The following is a 22,362-nucleotide window of genomic DNA, read 5'->3' on the forward strand; positions in this document are numbered from 1 at the left end:
ACCCCACCCCACCCTCTCACACCCAGTTAGCTTTTGGACTGAATTGTTGGCTAAGGGAAGATAAAGAGCTGAGGTTTTTGTTTGACATTACAGGCCATTGATAGTCCTGGAGACTCTCAGGACATACAGGAGGAGGATAATCGTGTTCCGGTGTGGACCACTTGGTCCTCACGAAGGGGAGGTGGGGTGGCGGGGCCTCCTGCCAGCATCTCCCTTGGGTTTGACGTGGCCGCTTGTGGACGGAGCCTGGTGATCCTGAGTGTTGAGAGTGGAGATGGAAAAGATGGTGTGAAAGCCCAGCAGGAAAGAGGTGCAGGATTGGCTGTGAAGGGTGAAAGGAAGAGGAGAGGCGAGGGTGACGGACAGGTGGTCAGGCTGCTGTGGGGTGGCGTCATTGGTGATGGAGGAAAACATCACATCTAGAGTCTTTGACATTGACATTGACAAACTCTAGACATAGGAGTATCATGTCTTTGCATATATAAAGTTTACTTCTTTCACTCGTCAGATGGAACAGATGTTTCAGGAAGTGAAACCTAAGATGTTTTTAAAAATAATTTTGGAAAAATGCTCTGAGGCTGGAAAATTATTCCTACATTGATGAGCCAGACAATAAAACAGGTTTTGTTGTTCGTTTTTAGTTGAAACACAATAAGGTTCTGATGCAGAGTGTTGTACTCTCTTACTCTTTGTCCTGAACTTTTTAGATTTAAGGTATTTTATTTTAAAAGCCTTGAATTTGTGAGGTCAAGTGTGTTTTATCTGATACGGCTTTCCTTAAAGCCTCAAACGGTAGGTGATACACTGAGTGCCTCATGTTCCTGGAAATGTGATGCGTTCGGTGGTATTAGACAGTGTATTTTAATATGGAATTGTTTGAAGCAATTAAAACTTGTGTTTTGAAGTATACAAGGGTTAAATAGACGCTGTCTGCTGTAGTGGCACTTTAATAATTTTCTTTCAGTTTCAAATGCAAAATCAAGGGTTAAAACTTCTTTTAGCCATAAAACTATTTCATGTTCCACCTGGGAAGATCAGTGGAAAAGAGGGAGAAAAAGGCCAAAAATCAAAAAATCAAAATACCCTTCTCTCCAGTCTCCTAGAGACAAGCGCTGTTTACCACCTCCTCAGTGAAAATACTGCTGAGCCTTCTATGTGTGTATATAAGTCCCACACCCCGGATGGAATTGCATTTTATTTTGGCAGTCTGGTTTCCTGTTTCAGTATCACATAAATACCCATTCCATCGTGTGGGTGTCCCATCATTGATCTGATTCTCGATTTGCATGTGGATGCGTTTCTCACGTTTAGATACGACTGCTGGTGACACTTACCTCATCAGGAGTCTTCACAGACAGAGTTGATGGTTGAGAGTTTGATTACCATTTCTTTATACCTGCAGTCTAATTCTGCTCCTGCTTTTCTGGCTGAAGTTCCAAGCCAGACAGAGCTTGTCTGGGCCCCAGACTTCATGTTCAGCCTCAAGAACCAAACCGCTCCATCACCCTTGGGTGGAAGCAAGCACAGATCCAGTAAACGAGGCAGCCCCGATAAGCTCAGTATTGATAGGAGAGAAAGCCCAGCTGCAAAAATCATGCCGGAACCAGAGACCTGGAAACGATGTTTGTTGCCAAGGATTGCACATCATCCTTTTCTCTGGTCTTCAGTTATTATCCAGAACAGCCTCAGTGCTGATTTGAAACATGGAAGAGAATGGATCTTGGGATGGAGGGAAAGCTGGTTCATGGAGTTCTTTAAGTCTCCGTGTTTATTACCCATCAGTGACCCCCAGCAAACCCAAGACCTCCCTTCTCCCCACAACTTCATTGTAAACTGGGGTGAGGAAAAAACTGTGCCATTAATAATTCTGAGAAGAGTGTGTGCATGTCAACACACCAGCCAGTTGTTCAGAGATAAGAAGCTTTAGAGATTAAAAAAAAAAATCTGTCTTAAGGCAGGTAGGGACCTTTCAAAAAGCTGAGTTTGGTAGGACTCTCTTTTTTTTTTTTTGCTTAATGTGGTGACCTGAGACTTCCAAAGGATAAGCAAGCGTGATGGTGCAAGCAGCCGATGTGTTTGCTTGCTGTGTCTTTATCTTTAAATGGCTGCTTTGGAGAGGGTCTGCTTGGGTCCTGCCAGAGGCATAATTAGTCTCTTTCTTGGGGTGTAGATCTGCAGAGAAGGGGGATGTACCGTCGCTGCGTTTTTTGTCACCCGTTGTTCTTAATGAGTCCTGTCATCTTCTCTTTCTTCTGACTATGACTGTTTGCAGATTTGGAAAACAAGCAGTGGAGCAGTGGCAGGCTAGATGAGTCTCTTATTTATATTTTCCTCTTTGGGGGGCAGTGCAAATAAAGGGGATTCTCAAGGAGGATCCCTGAAAATACACACCTACATACTCGCTTCTTCTGACCCTGGGTGTCACAGGCCAGCCTCACAGGGAAGAAGAGAGCTATTTTCCAGGAGGAGTTAGTACGGAAGACCCCCCACCCCACCCCCCACTGTCAGCCCTGGTGAAGCAATCCTTTCTGTTTGGGGACTACTTGCCTTTTGTTTCCCAGGTCCTAGAGAATCTTCAGCGATCACTTGTCATTCAATTGCTAATTAACTTGGCCTCTATTGAACTGTTTTTCAGTGCCAGAAACTAGAAAACACAGATTACAACAGGAAAGTGGCTTGACGGGTGCAGTGGACTGGACCCGGACACAGGTGCCAGAGTGGCCGTGCTGGGCAGAGGGGCACAGGTGGAGCGGAGGGAAGGGTGCCCTGCACAGGCCCTAGTGGGGAGCTGGCTTTACAGACAGAAAAAGGTCTGCAGAAGCCCCTTCCAAGGCTGGGCAGGTGACTTCGTGGCTTGGAGAGCTGGCCCCTTGTTAAAGCAGGGAGTCTGATGTGTTAGGTGCTGTGGGCCCAGGCTGGATAGTCACCACGGTTCTTTGCTGAGGGGAAGACCCTCACGGGTTTAGACCTTTGTTGAATAAGTTGATCATGGCAGCATCAGAAAAATGGATCCAGGCTACCAAAGCCTAAGCAGTGGGCTATTGTAGGAAGACAGGCAGGAGGCCGATGGATGCTAGTGGATCCTGGGCAGGTGACTTAAAGCTTTCAGCCTCAGTGTCCTCTTTTGTAAAATGGATGTGCAGTCAGCATGTGGTTGCTGTGGAGTTAGACTAAATGACGGGTGCGAAGCGGACCAGATGGGGCCTGTGGTACCATCCAGCCCCTTAGTATTTCCTGGTGAATTTAGGAGATGAACAGGGGAGGGGAACAGGTTCCTCCAAGTGACACGGATGAGGTACAGTTTAAAAGACCAGCCAAGGAGAATGCAGTACCAGAAGAGACAGGCCACCCATGGAACTTTCTCTAAAGACAGTCACCAGCTTTATCGGCAAGGCATGTGTATTTCGATAGAATACTGACTTTGGGTAATTAAGTAGGGCAAATGAAAAAGCTTGGGGTGATTTAGAGGTCACAAAACGAAAGGGGATTAACCTGCTAGAAAGCAATTAAATAATCCTCCGATTGCGAGGAGCACCATAGCTCTGATAATGAACTTCCTTGAGCGAAATGGGAGTGCGTTACAGTACTGAAGTCTTTGGGGAGGAGGGCCCTCTGTCACAGTGGTACACAGCTCTTTTCTGGATGAATCCTTTTTGGGAGGTGTTGCATCTTAATTTTTTGGGAGGGCTAACAGACAAAGTGATGTTTTCACTACCCTGAGGATTCTAGTGGCCATCCTCACGTTTCTTCACACTAAACCAGCCTTATGTTCCTCATATGCTTGATTTTCCAACAGAGTCTGTACACTTGGCTGAGTTGTGCTGAGCAAGCAGTTTATTTGCCAGAAGAGTTTATCAGGCTCATTATGAAGAAATATGAAACCATCGGCTCCTGAAGCGCCCAGGAGGGGAGGGATGGGGCCCCTCTAATTGCTCTGTGACCTCGATCGGTCGTTCAGACTCCAAGACGTTTTGCTCAGAGGGTTGGCGGTGCTCCAGGCCAGCTGGCCCCTGACCAGGCTCTGCCCTCCCTGGAGATGAAGCCGGTCCTTGCTCCCGCCTGTGGCTGCCGGCACCGAGTCAGTGTGCTTCTCAGATTGTCTCTGGCCTCTTCCCTACTTTCTGCTGATTGCCTCAGTATTTCTCATCCTTTCTGAAATCCCATTTAGAGAAAGAAGGTCGATGGGGGCAGAAATCTGGAAGTAAGGTTAGTCCTGTTTTGTTTGTGGCGCACCTGGCCGACAGCTGACAGTGCTGAAGTGACCAGTGTCCACGTCCTAGAGACTCGGTGCCCCTTGCCCTGTATTTATGTCTCTATTAAGGTTCGTGGGCGCTTTCCCCGTGGAGAGAGCACACTTGGGATGGGCTCTGTGTGGCCGCAGTGAAGTGAATTTCTGACTTGTTTCCCGTTGCATACGTGATGGGTGGAAGTTACATAGGTTGAGCCCACTGCGCTCTCCGTGTGGTGTGACCTGTGCGTTGTGTTCATTTGCGGCAGGGAGATCCAGAGACCTTGTTCCATTTGACCGGATGTGTGCTTGTTCATGTGTGTTTCAAGCCATGGGTGTAGATGACAGCGGGGGAAGATAGGAAGCCGATTGTTCAGCTGCTAATTAAAGGCGCTTTCTCCCGTCTCGGTGCTCGGCTGGGTCAGGTCTCCCTGTGAGCTGTCAGGAGGGAAGGTGGTTTTCGTTGCCGAGACCCTCATGTCAGGGCTCTTGCAAAGAGAACATGTGCCCCGCTCTGGTGGTGGTGGCGGCGGCTCCGTCGTGTCCAACCCTTGTGACTCCGTGGACTGTAGTCCACCAGGCTCCTCTGTCCACGGGATTTCCCAAGCTCTGCTCTGCTGGAGGCATTGCCTAATCATGGGGTCAGGCAGCCACACCTGGGAACCCATAACTGCAGAGGAGGCCTCTGAGAGGACAGTCACATCGCCACTTCCTCGCTGTTCTTCCTGAAAAAAGGCTCCCAAGGGCTGAAGCTTTCCAGCCCTCACAAGCGTTGCTCTGCCACCTGTTCCCAAATTCCAGACTAATTACTGAGTTCATTTTGTGTTTCCGTCCTCTTTCTGAGCCCCACCCCATCCTCTCCCAGTGGCCAGTCTGCAGACTCTCCCATTTAGGAAAGCAGGTAGGAAGTAAATCACCTTCGCCCTCACCTGCTCTCATGGTTGTGAGTTGTTTCGCTCCTGAGCTGTGTGTCACCCTAAAAGCGGCACTGCCACGTGGGTGTTGCGTGTGCTTTGTCCTGTGTTGCCTCACAGCCTTCGGGGTCATCACACTTGTTATATCTGAAGATACTAAGCCCATTGTACAGGCAAGTAAACGAGTCTCCCGACAAGAGGGTACATGGCTGCCAAGCTGGCACGTCGTCCTGGACTTTCAGACTCCATGTAGTCCAATGACTGGCGCCCTTGGTTTTGATATGTGTGTATTAAAAGGAAGATCAGTTTCAGTAGAGGCCCCATTACCCAGCCTTCTCCTTGTACCATAAGGAGCTAGGGCCTCCCTTTGCGTTTGGACTTTGGCTGGAGGGCTCTTCCCCGAGTCCTGCTGCTTGGTGGTGCCAGAAATGAAGTAGGGTGGATGTTTGATCGTGATATTAATTACCTTTAATATTAATGTGAAGTAGGCTGAAACTTTGATTGTAATATTAATTACTTTTTCTTTTTAGGGCACATGATATTAAATTTATACTGATATAATAGAGAAAGGTCATTTAAATCATGAAAGTAAATCACTCTAAAGAAAATAGCAGATGGATTTAGTACCCGATCTTAAGAGTTATATGGGAGTGGGCAGGGCTTGGGAAACCCTGGTGGAAATTCTTATCCCTGGTAAACTGTAAAGGCTGACGTGGAAGAGACACCGGCAGTCCGTGCGTCGCAGTCGTCCCGGCTCTCGGGGCGCTTGTATTAGGTGTGTGGGTGCCTGAGTGTGCAGGGCGGGTGTGGGTCACAGGTGCTTGGGTCAGTGCTGGGTACGTAGACAGTGGGATTAACGGGCCAAGGTTGCACCCACTTTCTCTGATAACTGTTCAGTTTCAAAGGATGGAGCTCTCCTCTCTTGGAACTCAGAAAATCAAGGAATATCTCCCTGCCCCCGCCCCAGACCCTACCTGCTCCCTTTGAAGTGTGTTTTTTTATATGATAATGGGCTTCCTAGGTGGCGCTAGTGATAGAGAACATCCCTGGGTCGGGAAGATCCCCTGGAATAGGAAATGGCAAACCGCTCCTGTGTTCTTGCCTGGAGAATTCCATGGAAACAGGAGCCTGGTGGGCTGCAGTCCATGGGGTTGCAAAAAGCTGGACCCGACTGAGCGTCTGAGCACGTGGTAATAGGGCCCGATTGCTTCCATTCTCTGTGTGTGTCCTGAAGATCCATCACAAACATGCCAAATCCGGGCCACAGCCCGGAGTGTGTGAGCTCAAGCTACAGAATTTGACTCCCCAGCTAAATGACAGCGGGCGGGGAATCCCTTTAGGGTCTTTTCCAAAATCTAGCAGAACGAGCTATGTTTAGCTTGTTAAGATAAAGAACTGGTCGGGGGAGGGAAGATAATGAGAAAGAGGGCTTGTGTGTACATGATTCACAGAGAAGAATCCAATTTTACAGAAACCGCAGCCCAAATTAGAGAAAGCAAGTTTTTGGATTAAAATGATTTCTGTTGTGGTTGTAACATACCACAGTTTGATTTTTGTCCAGATGAAAACATTTGGTTTTCACTTCAGTAAATATTGTGGAGACATTGCCAACTAATTCTGAAAAGTAATGAAATACGGCTTTGGCAAAGCACAGATGCGTTCTGCACTCCCAATTCCACCGACTGATCCAAGTTCAGATTTTTTTTTTACGTTTGCTAATGTGCTTGAATAATCAGGAGAGAAAAATCTGCCTGTGATTTTAATAGAAAACTGTAAGTACACGTGTATACCCCCTGCCTCCCGTTCCCTATGCCATCCATGCTGCTGGTGTGACCCCATAGATGGCAGCCCACCAGACTCCCCCGTCCCTGGGATTCTCCAGGCAAGAACACTGGAGTGGGTTGCCATTTCCTTCTCCAATGCATGAAAATGAAAAGTGAAAGTGAAGTCGTTCAGTCGTGTCCGACTCTTAGCAACCCCATGGACTGCAGCCCACCAGGCTCCTCCATCCATGGGATTTTCCAGGCAAGAGTACTGGAGTGGGGTGCCATTGCCTTCTCCGATGCCATCCATAATCCTCTTAACATATTAAAAGCACTCACCTTTCATTGATGACTGCTTTATTTTTTTATTTTTTTTTTCAGTGTTACAGCTCTATTTTATTTAGAAGATAGCAGGAGAGTGAGAGAGAGAGAGAAAGAAAAGAGTGCCCGCACGTGGGAGAGAGAGTCCAAGAGAAAGCGCTTTGGCTCCTCCTTTTATATGTTTTTTCCTCCACCTGGGCCTGCCCTATGCAAATTGGGCTTAGCCAGGAGTGCTGTTTGTTCTGCCTGAAGTCTTCACTCTGGTCCTCAGACCTTCCTTGTCTTAGCCACCACCATTTTGGACTCCTTTTCCCTATTCTACCTACCTAACATTCCCCCCTCAAGAGATGGGAGGCCCAATTCTTCGGGAATAGGGACGTCGAGGTCTTTCTGGCTACTTCCTGCTGAACTGGGGCGGTGAGGTGTATTGGGCCTCCCCCTCTTGCTAGTCTCAATCCTCAGAGCCCTTATAGCGGTGTCCAAGGGTGTGTGATATATTCCGTGGTTAGCTGTAGTTATATATCTTTGTTGAACTGGCACTGCATGTTGTAGCTGGTTGACCTTAACCGGAGGTCTTCTGGAATCTGCGACTGGGCCGCGTGAGCTTTCTGCTGAGTTCGTTTTTCACTGTCCCGGTTTCCAACAAGATGGGCCTTCCCCTGAGCTGGGTTTCTTCGCCTTCTGCTTCTAGCGTTGGAGCTTCGCTGAGTTGGGCTCCTGCTGTGTTTGGCCTCTTCCACACAGAGGTTGTTTCAGCCAGGTTATATCTGAGTCATGGCACCATAGATGTCACGCGAGTGTATGTTCCTTGGTTCTTTGTCTCGTCACAACAAAGATTTGGAGTGACAGACATTAAAGCCCTCAGCGCGTCACAGCTCTTGGGTCTTGGACAAACCGTGCTACAGCTCTTAGGCAAATCAGTGTTACAGCTCTCTTTTATTTAGAGGATAGCAGGAGAGTGAGAGAGAGAGAGAGAAAAGAGTGCACGCAACGTGGGAGAGAGAGTCCTGATGACTGCTTTAAAACTACAGAGTTTGTAGAGGAGATGTGCTTAAGCTCAGTCATGTCCGACTCTTTGCGAGTCCTGTGGACTGTAGCCCTCCAGGCTCCTCTCTCCATGGGATTCTCCAGGCAAGAACACTGGAGTGGGTTGCCAAGCCCTCCTCCAGGGGGTCTTCCTAACCCAGGGATCGAATGCAGGTCTCCTGGGCTGCAGGCGGATTCTTTACCTTTTTCTGAGCCACCAGGGAAGCCCATGGAGGAGATAGATGGAGTTATTCTGTGTGATGAGGTAACCTCTCTGACTTGATTAACGTCACAAGAGGGCCTGGTACCTACGGAGGGGAGGGAGCCCACCCCAGGAACCAGGTGGGAGCCACTCAACCATTTCTCAGACCCCTTGTTTTTACCGTAGTGGTCTGCCGTGGGAGGAGATGATTTCTCTTCTGGAAGCTTTTCCTTGTTGTATTTCCCATTTCTCCCATCCTATTTTCATCTCTGTAGATCTATGCCCCGTTTTCCTGAATGCTAGGCCCACAATGAGCTTTTCAAAAGTTTACTTCACCTGATGTTTGGAGGCAAAAAGCTACCCTAATAAATTTTCTAGAGAGGAAGTTTGCTTCTTAAGTGTGAGAATCTATGAGTTGTAGACCATTTTTAATCAAAAATTCTAAAAACACGCAGAGTCTTCTGTTTTCAGATGCTAAATGTTAACTTTCCATGCACACAGCTTCAATTGGATTAGCAAATGGACCCATTCACCCATTTTATAAGGAGGAAGGGGGTGATTTTACCAGTGATAAATAATCCAGACTATTGGCTGTTTTCAAGGCTTCGAAATACCCTTTCCTTCATCTGTTTACAGATTCCTCCTCCTCTAAGCTTATTTGTAAATTAGCTAATCGAGCTTGTATCTTGGCTAAGAAGAGAGAAATGCTGTCTGTGAATGTCTGATTAGTTTGGTTTCTCAGATGCTTTTGGCTCTCTTTTATGTATTTGAGGGTCTTCTGCAGTTATTTTCTAGGTATTTAGCAGTCTGTGTTTCTCTATCACCTTGGTTATGCCATGTGAGATGATCTTCCTGGTTTTGTGTCAATGAGAGAGAAGGAAAAGCTGTTTTTGCTGCTTTTTCCTGGTTGCTGTGGTTCCCCCGATCTGGAATGTTGGCTTGACCCTCTCCGTCACTTCTAAGCGGACATGTCAGCGGGTCTTAGAGGGATTACCAGTAGCTGTGTGGTGACCGAGGTTTGGAATATTCAGTGTTGTTGGATTTAGTCTTTTCTGCATGCTTTAACTTGTTAACAAGGTTAACAAGAGGTACAGGTATGCAGGTACCCAGAAAAATTCTGAAGGTATGTTCCTTCTGGGGGAGAAGCTATAGTTGATGGGGCCACTCCTGAGATTGGCAGTGGCTTTTTAAATGAAACGTGGAAGGTGGTAAGGCTCTACCCGGGCCATGATGCAGAGGGGAGAATTGGCACAAGCTTATTATTTGAGCCAAGGGCATCCTGACTCTGTTAGCTCTGACCTTTCTGCCCAAGGCTCCTTATTATCAAGCACTAGTCTTTTTCCTCTACTAATCCCTTCTCCTTTCATCACAGGAGTCTCTCCATTCCTCTTCTTATTTGAGCATCTGTATTGTCTTTTATTTTGCTGATGCTTTGTCTTTAGGTCCAACCAGCAAGTCATTTAGGAGGGAACCCACATTACTTTTTAGGGTGAAAGCAATCGCTTTTATCCCCTGTGCCCCCCTACTTGTGTCTTTTCCACCTCTTGACTGCAGACCCAGTCCCATCAGAAAAATCTTACATTATTGTAAGTTTTGTTTTAAGAGCGACTCCCGCAGGGAGCACGCTCCCCACCCCTTCCCTGGTGTTCTGCTTCCTACTGCACATTTCCCTATAGAACACACATCAGGTTACATCACTGTGTATACTTGGCTGAGAAGCTGCTTAAAGAAATGGATTCTTAAGTTTGGTTGCTTTCTTCTTTTGTTAAAGTTACCCTGTTTGCTTTCTGTAGGATATTAATGAAACTTGGGTTCTGAACTGAGCTCCTCAACATTTCCTCCGTTTTAGTTCTTTGGCATAAATTTAGTGCTCACCCCTTTCTCAGAGTTTTGAACATAAGGAATGTGATGCTTTATGTATTGGGTTTGAGTTTCAAAAAATCCTCAACAGACTCTGTAGGTGGCAGTTACTTCTTAATTTCTCATGTGGTTCGTGTGGATTTTGCCCAGAATTGGGCAGACTTGCTTTGCTCCCAAATGGCTTCAGTTGCAGAGTTTATTGCCTTCTCTCCTGATCCTGATGGGATGGAGCAAGGCGAGGCGGTACTGGCTTACTTCCTGAGATTCCATCCTGCAATCCTGCTTCCCTCCAATGGAGGGCAGAGTGAGCTGTGGAAGTTACTGCAGGGTCTACACACACACCTGCTCTGTGTGGTCCTGTATAATCCGCTTTCTGATTTCAGCCGCGCTGGTCAGTGCATCCGACACAGAGTGCAGGGAGGCTTTACTTTAAGAGAAATTAGGTGTGGCTGTTTTGATCTTGAAGGAACTTGAAGAAATGTGTTTAACCTTGTTCTTCTTTTACTGAAGAGGAGAATTTAATGGCTGAGTCTGTCAGTGCCAAGTGCCGGGTCCCCAGCTCTGTCTGACAGCATGTAATGTGTTACTGGATGTCACGTCACATGCTGGAGTGAGTTGGAGCTTATGGGAAATTTCCTTTCCTTTCTTTCTTTATAATTTTTTTTAAACTCAGAACCTCTTTTTGAGCGCTGAAATAAGGTTTCCTGGTTTTTTCCTTAAATGCTTAGATTTATGGGACTTCCCTATTGGTCCAGAGGCTTAAGACCTCACCTGCCAGTGCAGGGGGTGTGGGTTTATCCCTGGGTGAGCAGCTGAGATCCCACATGCCTCATGGCCAAAACCAAACATAAAACACAAGCAGTTGTGTAATAAATTCAATAAAGGTTTTGTTTTTTTTTGTTTTTTTTTTAGGTTAGATTTAGGAAATGACCCATCAATGTAGGTACATTTGGCCTTGGAGGTACTTTGTGTGTCTCTGTGAATGATATGTTCCGACTGGAAACTTTTTAAGTACAAAGCTGGGAAGGATGGTGTCACTTCTTTTTCTATTCAGTCTTGTACTAGTTGTAAAACCACTTAGTACAAGGGTAAATATATTGTTGTAGTAGGAAAAAGGCCAGATATTTCCTCCTCTTTTCTTTTTTTTAAAAAGCTTCATCTTCTAACTTCTGCTTGATCAGGTGGTTTTCCCCAAAGCCTCTGACAGACCTTCCTTCTGTTGAGAACCTGCTTCTAATTGGAAATGATCAAAGGGGAGAAAACAAAGGAAATGGCTTTGGTCAGAGTGTCTCCAGTTATGTTATACAGAGTGTTTGTCACACACATCCCTTTGGAGTTTCGTTTCCATTCAGTGCTATGACCCATATAACTTGCGGGCTGGGGTGTTTGAGTATCAGTAGGTCATGCTGACAAGTGGAAGGTGCTGTCTTTGTCTTTGCGTTTCCGGGAGCTGGGCAGTCGTGGTTCGCCGCTTCAGTGCTCTGAGGCTGCTCGTTCATGTCCATTTCCTTGTTAGAACAGGTAGCCCTGATGCTGGAATGGTTAAATTAGCCATTGTGGTTGAAGTTTGAGATCCAGTTTGGGAAGGAGAGCACGTTCAGTTACTTGAATCTTGATGGATACTCCTGAAGTGTTAGCTCATTCACAGGACACTGGCAAGAGAAGAAATGAACTTAACATTTATTCTTCTGTTACTTGATAGCAGCTCTTCTCTGGATACTTAATGGGAAAGAAAATGAAAGTTACTGCCAGAAATTAACTCAAGGGTTTCAAAAATTGATGGATTAATCAATTAACCAATTAACTGACTAATTGATTATTAAAAAACAAAAATTAACAGCCTTTGGTCCCAAACAGTATACCAGTGAATTGACCGATCGATCTTCTTCTGAAAATTCATGATTTAATAAAGAAGAACGGTATTGTGCTTCTTTGTAATATTGAGCTTGTTTTTTGGTGTTACTGTTCTGTCTTAGGTTCAGAACCAAAAATGTTTGGCGATGAGGAGGTTAAGGTGTAAAAGGAGTAAGGGATTGGGTTCTATGAAGAGGTTTTTTTGATTTTTAAATTTATTTAAGCCAGTCTTCTAGTTAGTGTTATGCAAGAATTTATTTTAATAATTTTACATGCTATTAACCTGATCATAATATCAAAGTAGCTTCCAAATATATTGTGATTTTGGAATCCATACCTGTCACTCACCCCCTATGAATATGAGACAGATTCCTTTTATAAGGAAATGTCATATTTTGTTTTTATCACTTGTCTCTCTCTCTCTCTTTTTTTTTTCATTTTACAATCATTTGCTTAAGTTCATACTTTTTAAGTCTAGACGATGTAACCCAGAATAGTCTTCATGTCCTTGACACTGTGGGTAGGGTTTTGTTTTTTTTTTTTTTTTTTTTTTTTTGCTCAATTCAGTCTTTGTTGTTTTCCCCACTCCCTTCTCAAGAATAGTCAAATGAGATTTTAAAATTTTTGATTTGTTATGTTTGGTGAATGGCATCGTCCCTCCTCCCTGCTGGGGGATTTTGCCTGAAATCTGTTAAAGGGACACAGATAGAGTTCTATTTCCTGGAGTATGTTTGAAAAATAAAAATGGCAGTAGAGATTAATTGCTTTGTTTTATCTGCTCAGTCATGAGGATTTAAGTTTGTAATTTAGTACATGGGTCCACTTGGGCTTCCCTGATAGCTCAGTTGGTAAAGAATCCACCTGCAATGCAGGAACCCCAGTTCGATTCCTGGGTCGGGGAGATCCACTGGAGAAGGGATAGGCTACCCACTCCAGTATTCTTGGGCTTCCCTGGTGGCTCAGCTGGTAACGAATCCACCTGCAATGCGGGAAACCTGGGTTCGATCCCTGGGTTGGGAAGATCCTCTGGAGAAGGGAAAGGCTACCCAATCCAGTATTCTGGCCTGGAGAATTCCATGGACTGTACAGTCCATGAGGTTACAAAGAGTCAGACCCCACTGAGCGACTTTCCACTTGAAGTGGGCTCTGGAAGGGGTGGAGACTCAGGCCCTTGTTTATGCCCCTCCTTTTGACCCCGCCAGGTTCTCCTGCGCTGCCCAACAGCATGGTGTATTTTGGAAGCTCTCAGGACGAGGAGGATGTTGAGGAGGAAGATGATGAAACAGAAGACGTCAAAGCAGCCACCAACAATGCTTCATCTTCATGCCAGTCAACCCCCAGGAAAGGAAAAACCCACAAGCATGTTCACAACGGACATGGTAGGTCCACTGTTGAATTTGGATTTAACAGATAAAATCCAGAGCTTTGAGTGAAAGGTGGAGTAGATCATATGTTGAGAAGATGATGAAGGTGGCAGAGGTGGGTTAGTGATGTTTTGCATACTTCTTTAAGTACCAGGCACTTAACGGAGAGATGGGTGGTATAAAATGGTCCAAATAGTTGTGTTCGAGGTAAATAGATTGTTGGATACATATTCTTAAGTTTGTGAAGATGATGGTAAATTCCATAAGATCACAGATGTAGGAGTTGGAGGCAGAAGATACCGCATCTGAACAGGCGTGGTCGAGATGAATTCATGAAGATGCTGTTGTCATGCACTTACTGTTGTGATTCCAGCAGTTATCCAGCTTGTGAAATCAGGGCCATGCATGTGTAGTAGAAACTAGACTCGTTTTCTTCCCCCTGACTCTTAACATTCCAGGGGCAGGACACGTAGCCCCAAAAAACAAGAAGGAAAGATCGACTGTGAGAAAGAGAAAATTATAAATGAGTTGACCATGGAACGTGCTCAGTGGTTTTTCAACAGGGAGCTGACTTAATCAGAGTTATATTCTGAAAAGATTAAGCTGGCATCAATTAAGAGGATTTCATAAAGGGAAATGATTTCAAGAAGAGGAAACACATTGAAAGGCTATAATTGTAGGCAATTACCTGGCTCAAGGTAACCAGGGACTAAAAGGTGGCAGTGTAGATGGGAGGATGTAAGTACAAAAATGTGGAGGCAGATACAGAAATACTGCAGGGGTGGGGTTGAGAGAACTTGATGAGTAACTGGATTAGTGTCGGGTGTGGCTGGGGTGGGAAAGGAAATGAGAAGAAAGATCACTGATGGCAGCATGGTGATGACTGCTTTCTGTGAGCTCTTACCCAGCTTCTCTGGGACTCACAGAGACCCTAGAACGTAGAGCATCCACATCTACAAACGATAGAAAATCCGTGTTGCCAGTAAGTGATTGAGGCAGAGGGAAGTTCGTCCCATTCTTTTCCTTCACGGCCGAGCGCTCGTCTTTCTGGCCTCGGTGGGCCTGTGGGACCGGATCACTTGGACGTGATGGGAATCTGGCCACCTGCACTGTTGTTGGCATTTCTGCCTTGACAGTTGAATGCTTTTTCATTTGTCCTGCTTCTTGTTTAGGGCTGTGTTTAGGTGGCATAGAGAGATGAGGGATGTGACTTAAAGACCGTAGAGTTTGTTGAGCAGATGAGGTTAGTAATCTCAGTGTAGAAGAAGTGAAGTCGCTCAGTCGTGTCTGACTGTTTGCTGCCCGATGGACTATATAGCCCATCAGGCTCCTCCATCCGTGGGATTCTGCAGGCAAGAGTACTGGAGTGGGTTGCCATTTCCTTCTCCAGGGGATCTTCCCGACCCAGGGATCGAACCCAGGTCTCCCGCATTGTAGGTACACACTTTACTGTCTGAGCCACCAGGGAAGCTCAGTATTTCTCAGCCTCCTTACCTGTAACGAAGGCACTCAATGAAGTGTGTGTATAGTCTCTGTTAGCTAGCTGTGTGTAGACATGTTCATGTTAAGGGGTGGCTTCTCTAACTAGTGGGTGGTCTCAGAAATCTCCTTTGTGAGAGGCCAGAGAGCTGTTTTCCATGAATGACAATAGAAATAATAGATTTTAGGGTGTGTTCATCTACATTATCTTTTGATCCCATCTGCTTTCTCTCCAGCAAAGTCACTGGGAGGTGGTCAGGGCAGGAGGCGTTTCTTGCTTTATAGTTGAAGAAAGGGAGAGCTGATGTCTTGTATCCATCACTAAAAGTGGCCGACTGCAGCTCAGAGTCACGGTTTTTGCAAAGCCCCTGCCCCAGAGGCCGCCGTCCCCTGTAAGGGTGCGCGTGTGGACAGCTGAGCTCCGTGGCGGCTCCGGCCTGTGGCGCTGGTGGAGCTGCGCTCCTGTCCGCTTGACAGCGGCGAAGAGCCAGCGCCTGGGCCCCCGGCTCTGTGCGGGGCTCCACTTGTGCTGCTGCCGCGTGGCGCTCATGACTCTGGAGGGTTTATGTCTTAAAAATCCCAGAGGATGTCGGAGCTGGCTTTGTGTGAGGCCAGTGGAAGGAGGGGGCTGAAGCCAGCTCAGAAATACACAGGCTGTTAGGAAAGCTCCTCCAGTTTCACATGACTCAGAGGAAGTTGTTTCGTTCTTTTTAAATGAGAAGTCCGCTTTGGGGAAAGCCAATTTCAGCCTCAGGTGCAGTATTTTAGAAACATGGTGAGCTTTCAATACCTATTTAGCTGAGCTTATCTACCTACCCTGTTCTACATCCTCTGTGACACAAAGAAGGCCCAGGACAAGGACACGAACTGCCAACATCAGATTATTAAAGCATGACTTAGTGAGGCTGGGGAGCAGGTCCCCAGCAGGAAGGTGTAAGGAGATTCCTCAAAACACTGTCTTTACCACCAGAGAAAGGAGTTATTGATACTACAGGGCCATGGCCCCAAAGTGGTGAAACTAGAATGCAGTCATCTTGGAAAACTGAACATTCAGCTCTGGAATACTGTTCCTTTCACAGCCATTTCTTGATAATTGAAATTATACTGTAACACCAAATTGCATAATGCACACATTTGTTCCCCCCCCCCCCCACCTTTATCCTTTCCCATAAGGTCTTTATCAGCATCAAACAGTCATCATGAGCTTCATTTCCTGACCTTTTTAAGGCTTAATTAGCTGTGTGGTAGGCATTTAATTTCTCTGATTCTTAATTTCTTCTTGTGTGAAACAAGCAAGGCAGCCTAGATGGGTGTCATTTGTTCCTTCCTTCATTTATTTTTGTTGTTGTTCAGTCGGTCAGTCTTGTCCAACTCTTTGTGTCCCTGTGAACTGCAGCACACCAGGTTTCCCTGTCCTTCACCATCTCCCGGAGCTTGCTCAAACGCGTGTCCTTCATTCATATCCTAGAATAAAGAAATAATCATGTCTGGTGTCTCATGTACAGGCATCATTACCCTTGACATTTGTTATGGTGGATGTTGGGCATTGCTGTCTGTTCAAGGGAGGTGGCTTTTCCAAGAAGATCCAATTAGCTGGGTGAAGATCCCTAAAATTTTGTTTTTTTCTCCTCTGAGACAGTAGTACGTTTTTCAGATTAAAAATGTTTATATCCCACCCTGTTTCCATTGGTTTTCCATTCTCATCCATTCTTTGTCTTGCTCCTGTTTTGACCCATGGGGAACTTGGTGCAGGGTTGTGTCTACTAGAGTGTGAGCTACAGAGTGTCAGCAGTGAACCCCAGGACTGCAGTGGTTTTCACAAGCAGTCAGGACCAGACCCCCGAGAACTCTGTTTCCATGATTAATACATACAGATCAAACGTGGCACGATTCCCATAGCAGTTTAAGCTTGTCTTTCCTGCTTTGTGGTTTTGTTTTGTTTTGTTAATTGAGACTCTTTCTTTTGTAACTATTGAGCAGAATTATTTGAAATTCCTTGCAATGGGATTTAATTATGGGTACCCATCAGTTGCAAAAGTGAATGTTTAAATGTGACATAAGACTACAGAATGACACAGATATTCCTAAAGAGGGTTCACTTGGGATAGAAAGTTGCCAGGTGGGAGTACAGGTGGTGTTTACCTGATCTGTTGGCGTGGCCACGGCCTGGCCATCTATAAAGAGAGCAGTGGGACGGTAGGTGATGTGTATGAGGCCGCGGTTCAGGCTTACCCAGGACCAGCGCCAGCCCACTTGCTTCTTCTGTCTGGGGTTCAGAGGAGACCTCCTTCAAATTCAGAAAAACGGACTTTTCCGGTTCAGGTTTTGAGAGCACCTTCAGAGCCCCAATTGACTAGGTGTGTAAGGCACTAGGGCCTGGCCGCCTTTCAGGGAGCAGCAGGCTGGTGTCAGTTGCTGAGCCTTGGGCCGGACCACGTGGACTTGTCCGTCCGCAGAGTGGTGAGAGCCCTTGGTGCAGCGCCTCTGCAGGAGGCCGTGGTGCTCTCGACTGGCTTCCTGTGCTTTCCCGCCCCTCAGCCCCCGCTCCCTGACTGGAGGGTGCTTGGGGGCATGAGCAAAGAATCATTCTCGAGGTGAAAGTCGGTTCTCTGAGTGCATGGAAAGAGACGATGGGGTGCAGCCTGTGAATGAGACGAGGGTGTCCGCTTTCCCTGCCCTTCCTTTTTGATCGATTCATTGATAACTTGCCTTAAGTTAACGCCCTCATTTTCCCAAAAGAAAAATCTACAAGACCGATCGTCTCAATTTCCTTTTGATTTGTGACTCAGGTGAAAAATGTGCAAGTGTTAGAGCAGATTTTCTGAAGAGGAAGACCTGGGTGAGGCCGTCATCACCAGGTAGTCAGGCAGGTGCTCGGGATTGTGGACTTCTTCACACAGGAGAGTAGGCTGCTGTCTCGTTCTCCATGACACTGGGTTTCTCTTGTCTGGTGGTGCTTCCCGCTGCTTTGTGAGCTGGAGATGTGAGGTTTGTTGGGAGATCTGGCATCTGTATCCTCCTCCCAGGAGTGGAAGTAAATGCACAGAAGACGTGGGGAACACTTTATCATGGGGACAGCTTTGGCCCCAAACCCTGATCTGCCTGCAGATCCAAAAAAACGGTTTTATTTAGGCTGTGCTGGTTTGAAGGGAGGAGAACCTAACCAAGCTGCCAACAGTGTTCTGCTTTATCTCGTTTCTCCCCTGAACTTGAACCTGCATGGGCAGGAGCAGGGCTCCTGGAAGCTGATACAGGAGAGAAGGCACACCCCTCTCCCCGCCTCCCCTCCCGCTCCGTGTCTAACTGGCCAGGCTAGGGCAGACCCAGATCCCTGGGGGTCCGACCCCTGACCGCAGCAGTCCCCTGCAAGAGCCTGGTGTCCCCAGCACGTGTTTAGTTGTGCAGACGTTCCAAAGGACCCTGATGTTCTCATTTATAATCCACTGGGCATCCTACTGGAAATGGACGTGGTTTATTAAAATACGTGATCTGAAGTGACACGGACGGCATCACGTGTGCTCGTAGCCTCGGCTCTGCGAACTGGAGGGCCACAGTAGCAGTGCCTCCAGCAACTTCTATTTTGAGGACTCTTTTTTTCAGTTTCCAAAATACCCCTCCATCTACAGAGCCTGAGATGGTCCTCACAGGAAAGCACTTAAGTAATCTCTGTATTTGGCCCCAAACACACAATCAAAACGTGCCTCTGAGTATTTGTGTTGCAAGTTGATAATTTGAAATGACTCAGTGTTTGAAACGTTCTTGTCATTGGTAATTGTTCTTTGTCAGAATAAGTGAGGTAGGGTAGGGGAATTAATACGTTTGTCTAGAAAGAGTCTGGCTTTGGTTCTTCTTATCCTTTCACAGGAGAGCTCAGTGAGAGTGGGCTGCTCAGATCAGCCCCTTATTGTGTATTCTTCTCATGCTTTTCTTTTTTTTTTTTTGCACTTAATGGAAAATGGAAGGAATAGCAGAGACCTCTCTTTTGGTGCGCCTCTGTTTCTGAAGAGGGACATTTCTCACAAGCCTTTTTAAACAGCATGTCATTAGACTCCCAGCTGGAATGATTTCATTGCTTTTGAATTGACACTGGCTCGGTTCCGGGGGGCGGGGTGGGGTGTGGTGCCTTATGTAAGGGCCAAAAATCAGTAGTTTGGCCGACTACACTTGTGTCTGCCCTGGGATCACCTTCGAGGTGCATTCCGTCCCCTGTCTGGGTGGTGGGGGGGTGGGTTGTATGTGCAGGACCAGGGTCCCTCTGTGTGCCACGAGGAGACGCTGTCCAGCTGTGAAGAGCTTTTTTTCTTTAACTGATGCTTTTGTGGAATATCCTCTTCACCTTTTTTTTAAACCTCCTGCAGCTTGATTATTTTTTTCCCTCCCAGTTGGGGCAGCTGAATCTCCTGAGCTGGAGTATGGGTTGGAAGCTGTTCTTTAAGAGCGGGAGAATGTGCAGAGTGCTAAGTGTGTTGTTAGCCCTCCACTGCCCCCTCATCTGGGGCCACTTGGCCTCGTGGCTGAGAGCAGGATGCCGATGCTTGTTTGCCCAGATGGGGTCGCTACTTGAGGCCGTTCTAGTTTTCTTAATCTTTAAAGAAGTAGTAGGCATGCTTTTTCATAGGTTTTTGTGACGGGTAAATGAGTCGGTGTAGGTTGTATTTCTCTCTGGTAGAGAGTACCATATTGGCTGTTAATGCCTCATTTGATTGTAAGATCTGGAAGTCTAGAAATAGCCTCATAGTTGATAAGAGAATCCCAGGAAGTTAGTATGTTTCAGATACCTGGCACACGGTGAGGGCTGCCCCAGAGGGAGCGTGAGTCATGCCCACCCCAACTGCTCACCAGGAGCTGCTCCACGTGTGATAGACAGACCCTGCTGAGCCGTCCGCTAGGGTGATCGGCTCTCCCTCGTTTCTTGTTTCCTTTAAGCATTTGCTCTGTGGGTCACGCAGGCCCTTGGGCATGCCTACACCGAGGGCCGCGCTGGCGCCTCCTGTTTGTTTAGCATGTAGATGTCTCTTCCTGGGGATGGCAGGGCCCCTGCTCTGTGGTGAGAGGCTCGGGCAGATTTCAGAGACAGATGACTGGGGAGATGGGTCTGGTGGTGGAAGAGGAGCTTCTGGGTTGAGTCCACCTTCCTGACCAGGTGTCTTTATCCAGTGGTTTAATTCTTTAGGCCCCAGTTTCCCTGGTTGTAAAATACGGAGAGCACCTGACTTTTTCCATTTGGGTTCAGGACAGGCAGGGATGGAGTTTCATTTGGGGGTGATGGGGACTTTAAACTTAGACTGTGATGATGGTTGCACAGGTGTGAACACGCCGGAACCCACTGGATGGTGCACTTTGAATGGATCACTTGCTATGTGGAAAGCAGCTTACTAAAGAGAAACAAGTGTCTGTTAGAACTCAGTGAGTGACGGATGCGTTCAGCATGGCACCTGGCACTTGGTAGGTTTTCAGAAACAGAGTCTGGATACCGTTTTGTTGCTGGCCTCAGGTCCGATGATTCTTCCAAAGAACTGTAATACTCTGCAGTGCTGAAGAAATTAAGATAACATATTTGATTTTCAGAATTTTTAATCAATTTTGTTGTTCATGCTCGGCTAGGATGTGTTTGTATCACATACATTGTAAATTGAATTGCTGAGCTGTTCACCCAACTGCTCAGTATTTAATATTTCCAGCTACATTCATCGAGCCTGTCTTGAGGGCATGCTTCAGTCGCGGGGAAAGTTGTGCGCATATAGGATGCCGTTTCCTTTCCTGGTTGCTTTCCTGGCTGGGGGGGCGAGTGGAAGTGTGTGTGGGACAATGGCAGATCCACAGACTTTATTTGGAGAAGCTTGAAAACAATCCTTACTACAATACCGATACTGCTATATTTGCTTTTCTGTACTGATATTTTTATTTTGCATTTTTATCCATTCTTTTGTAACTTGTAGAGTTGATCATGTGTATGGAGTGCTTTCCAGTTTGACTTTTGTGCACACTTACTTTGCATTCACAGCAAAACCTTGAGATTCCTTGTTCAGGTCCAGAGGTGGGCCAGAGGTCTTGTCATTGACTTCAGAAGTGGTTGACCTTTCAGAATTCATCTCCTTGAATGTAGGGCTTTAGGAAACCCCAGGCTGCAAAAAGCACTTTTTTCATTTGCTCTTCAGAGTTATTGCTTGTCCCCTGCTGGAGTATATGCCATGGCTCTGTGCTGTGTCTTGGTTCTTGAGGGTGAGAAAGCAGGAGACTCCTCTCGGCCCACTGGCCCCTCTCCCGACAGGTCCTCCGCCCGGGTGTCCTCTGGTCCCCCTGCGGCACGTTGGAGAATGCAGGTGCCTTAAGCCAACTGGTGCGGGGACAGGCGGGGGTAAGTCACCATCAGGCCATCCGTCTTGTCCTTTGCTCGGCTCCTTTGGGGGCCAAGTGGGCCAGTAAACCCATTTTTCAATGACAGAAGCCATTCATTCTGATTGATGGTCTTTCTGATGCCCTGACCTTTGTATTATCATAAAGGTCATCTGCTCTTTTCAGACTTCAGTATCTGCAGTTACTAGGATCCTGTGTAAGGAACATGTTTAATTGGCAAATCTGTCCAACTCTGTTGGGTATATTACATCATTGTCCACAGTGTATCCACATTTCTAGATCTGGGTACCCTGGTAGCCAAGTTTTGATTGAAAAAACATTCCATGACTCACAGATTCAAGTTCTTATAGAGAAGAAAATTCAGGTTGGCTTTAAAGATTCTTTTCAACAGGTTTCTTTTTCCTGTTACACAGTGTAGCCAAAGTGGTAGAATTTCACTGGGTGGAAATTCCCGAGGGCTTTCAGAACACCAGGTAAACCAGGAGAACTTGCTTGAGATACCAGATCAGGGTGCACGTGGACTGGTGTAGGTCCAGCTATTGCTGGGGGCTCCCAGCCCGAGCAAGACCCTGATGGAGCCGGAGCCGACCTCCGCGTTCTCGCGCTCCAGCTTGACACGTGACTGCTCCAGCCAAGTCAGTGGAGCTGTTTTGGCCCAGGGCAAACCAGGTTGCAGCACTCACACAGCCAGCATTAAAGTCCTTTTGAACTATTGGCACAGGTTGGCAGACACATTCCATTGTTTTCAGACAATAGTGACAAAGTTGAACTGGCTCCAGGGAGCAAGTGCGGCTTTTGTACAGTAACAAGGATCCGATGCCAGCCGATTGATGGGGCCTGCCTTCCCAGAGTCCGGACGCCTTGTAATGACATGAAGCTTACATTTAAATATCTGGCTTCCGATCAGAAACTTGGCGTGTTCCTCTTTTCCTTTCCATAACACAGTCTTCTCTATTTATAACGATTCTTTTTTCTTTCTTTCTTTCTTTTGTCC

General features: G+C 46.7%; 1 protein-coding gene across 7 annotated transcripts in view; it reads left to right on the plus strand.

The window, feature by feature from the left end:
• The window catches only part of JARID2 (jumonji and AT-rich interaction domain containing 2), a 233,248-nt gene that overhangs the window by 176,854 nt on the left and 34,032 nt on the right, over positions 1 to 22,362 (plus strand). For all 7 annotated transcript variants that reach the window (XM_025265943.3, XM_025265949.3, XM_044927368.2 and 4 more), the window contains one exon: positions 13,371 to 13,547. In XM_025265943.3, coding sequence (XP_025121728.2) covers positions 13,371 to 13,547 — 177 coding nt within the window. The remainder of the gene's footprint in view (positions 1 to 13,370; positions 13,548 to 22,362) is intronic.

The sequence above is a fragment of the Bubalus bubalis genome, chromosome 2 (genome assembly GCF_019923935.1).
Source record: "Bubalus bubalis isolate 160015118507 breed Murrah chromosome 2, NDDB_SH_1, whole genome shotgun sequence".
Classification (NCBI taxonomy): domain Eukaryota; kingdom Metazoa; phylum Chordata; class Mammalia; order Artiodactyla; family Bovidae; genus Bubalus; species Bubalus bubalis.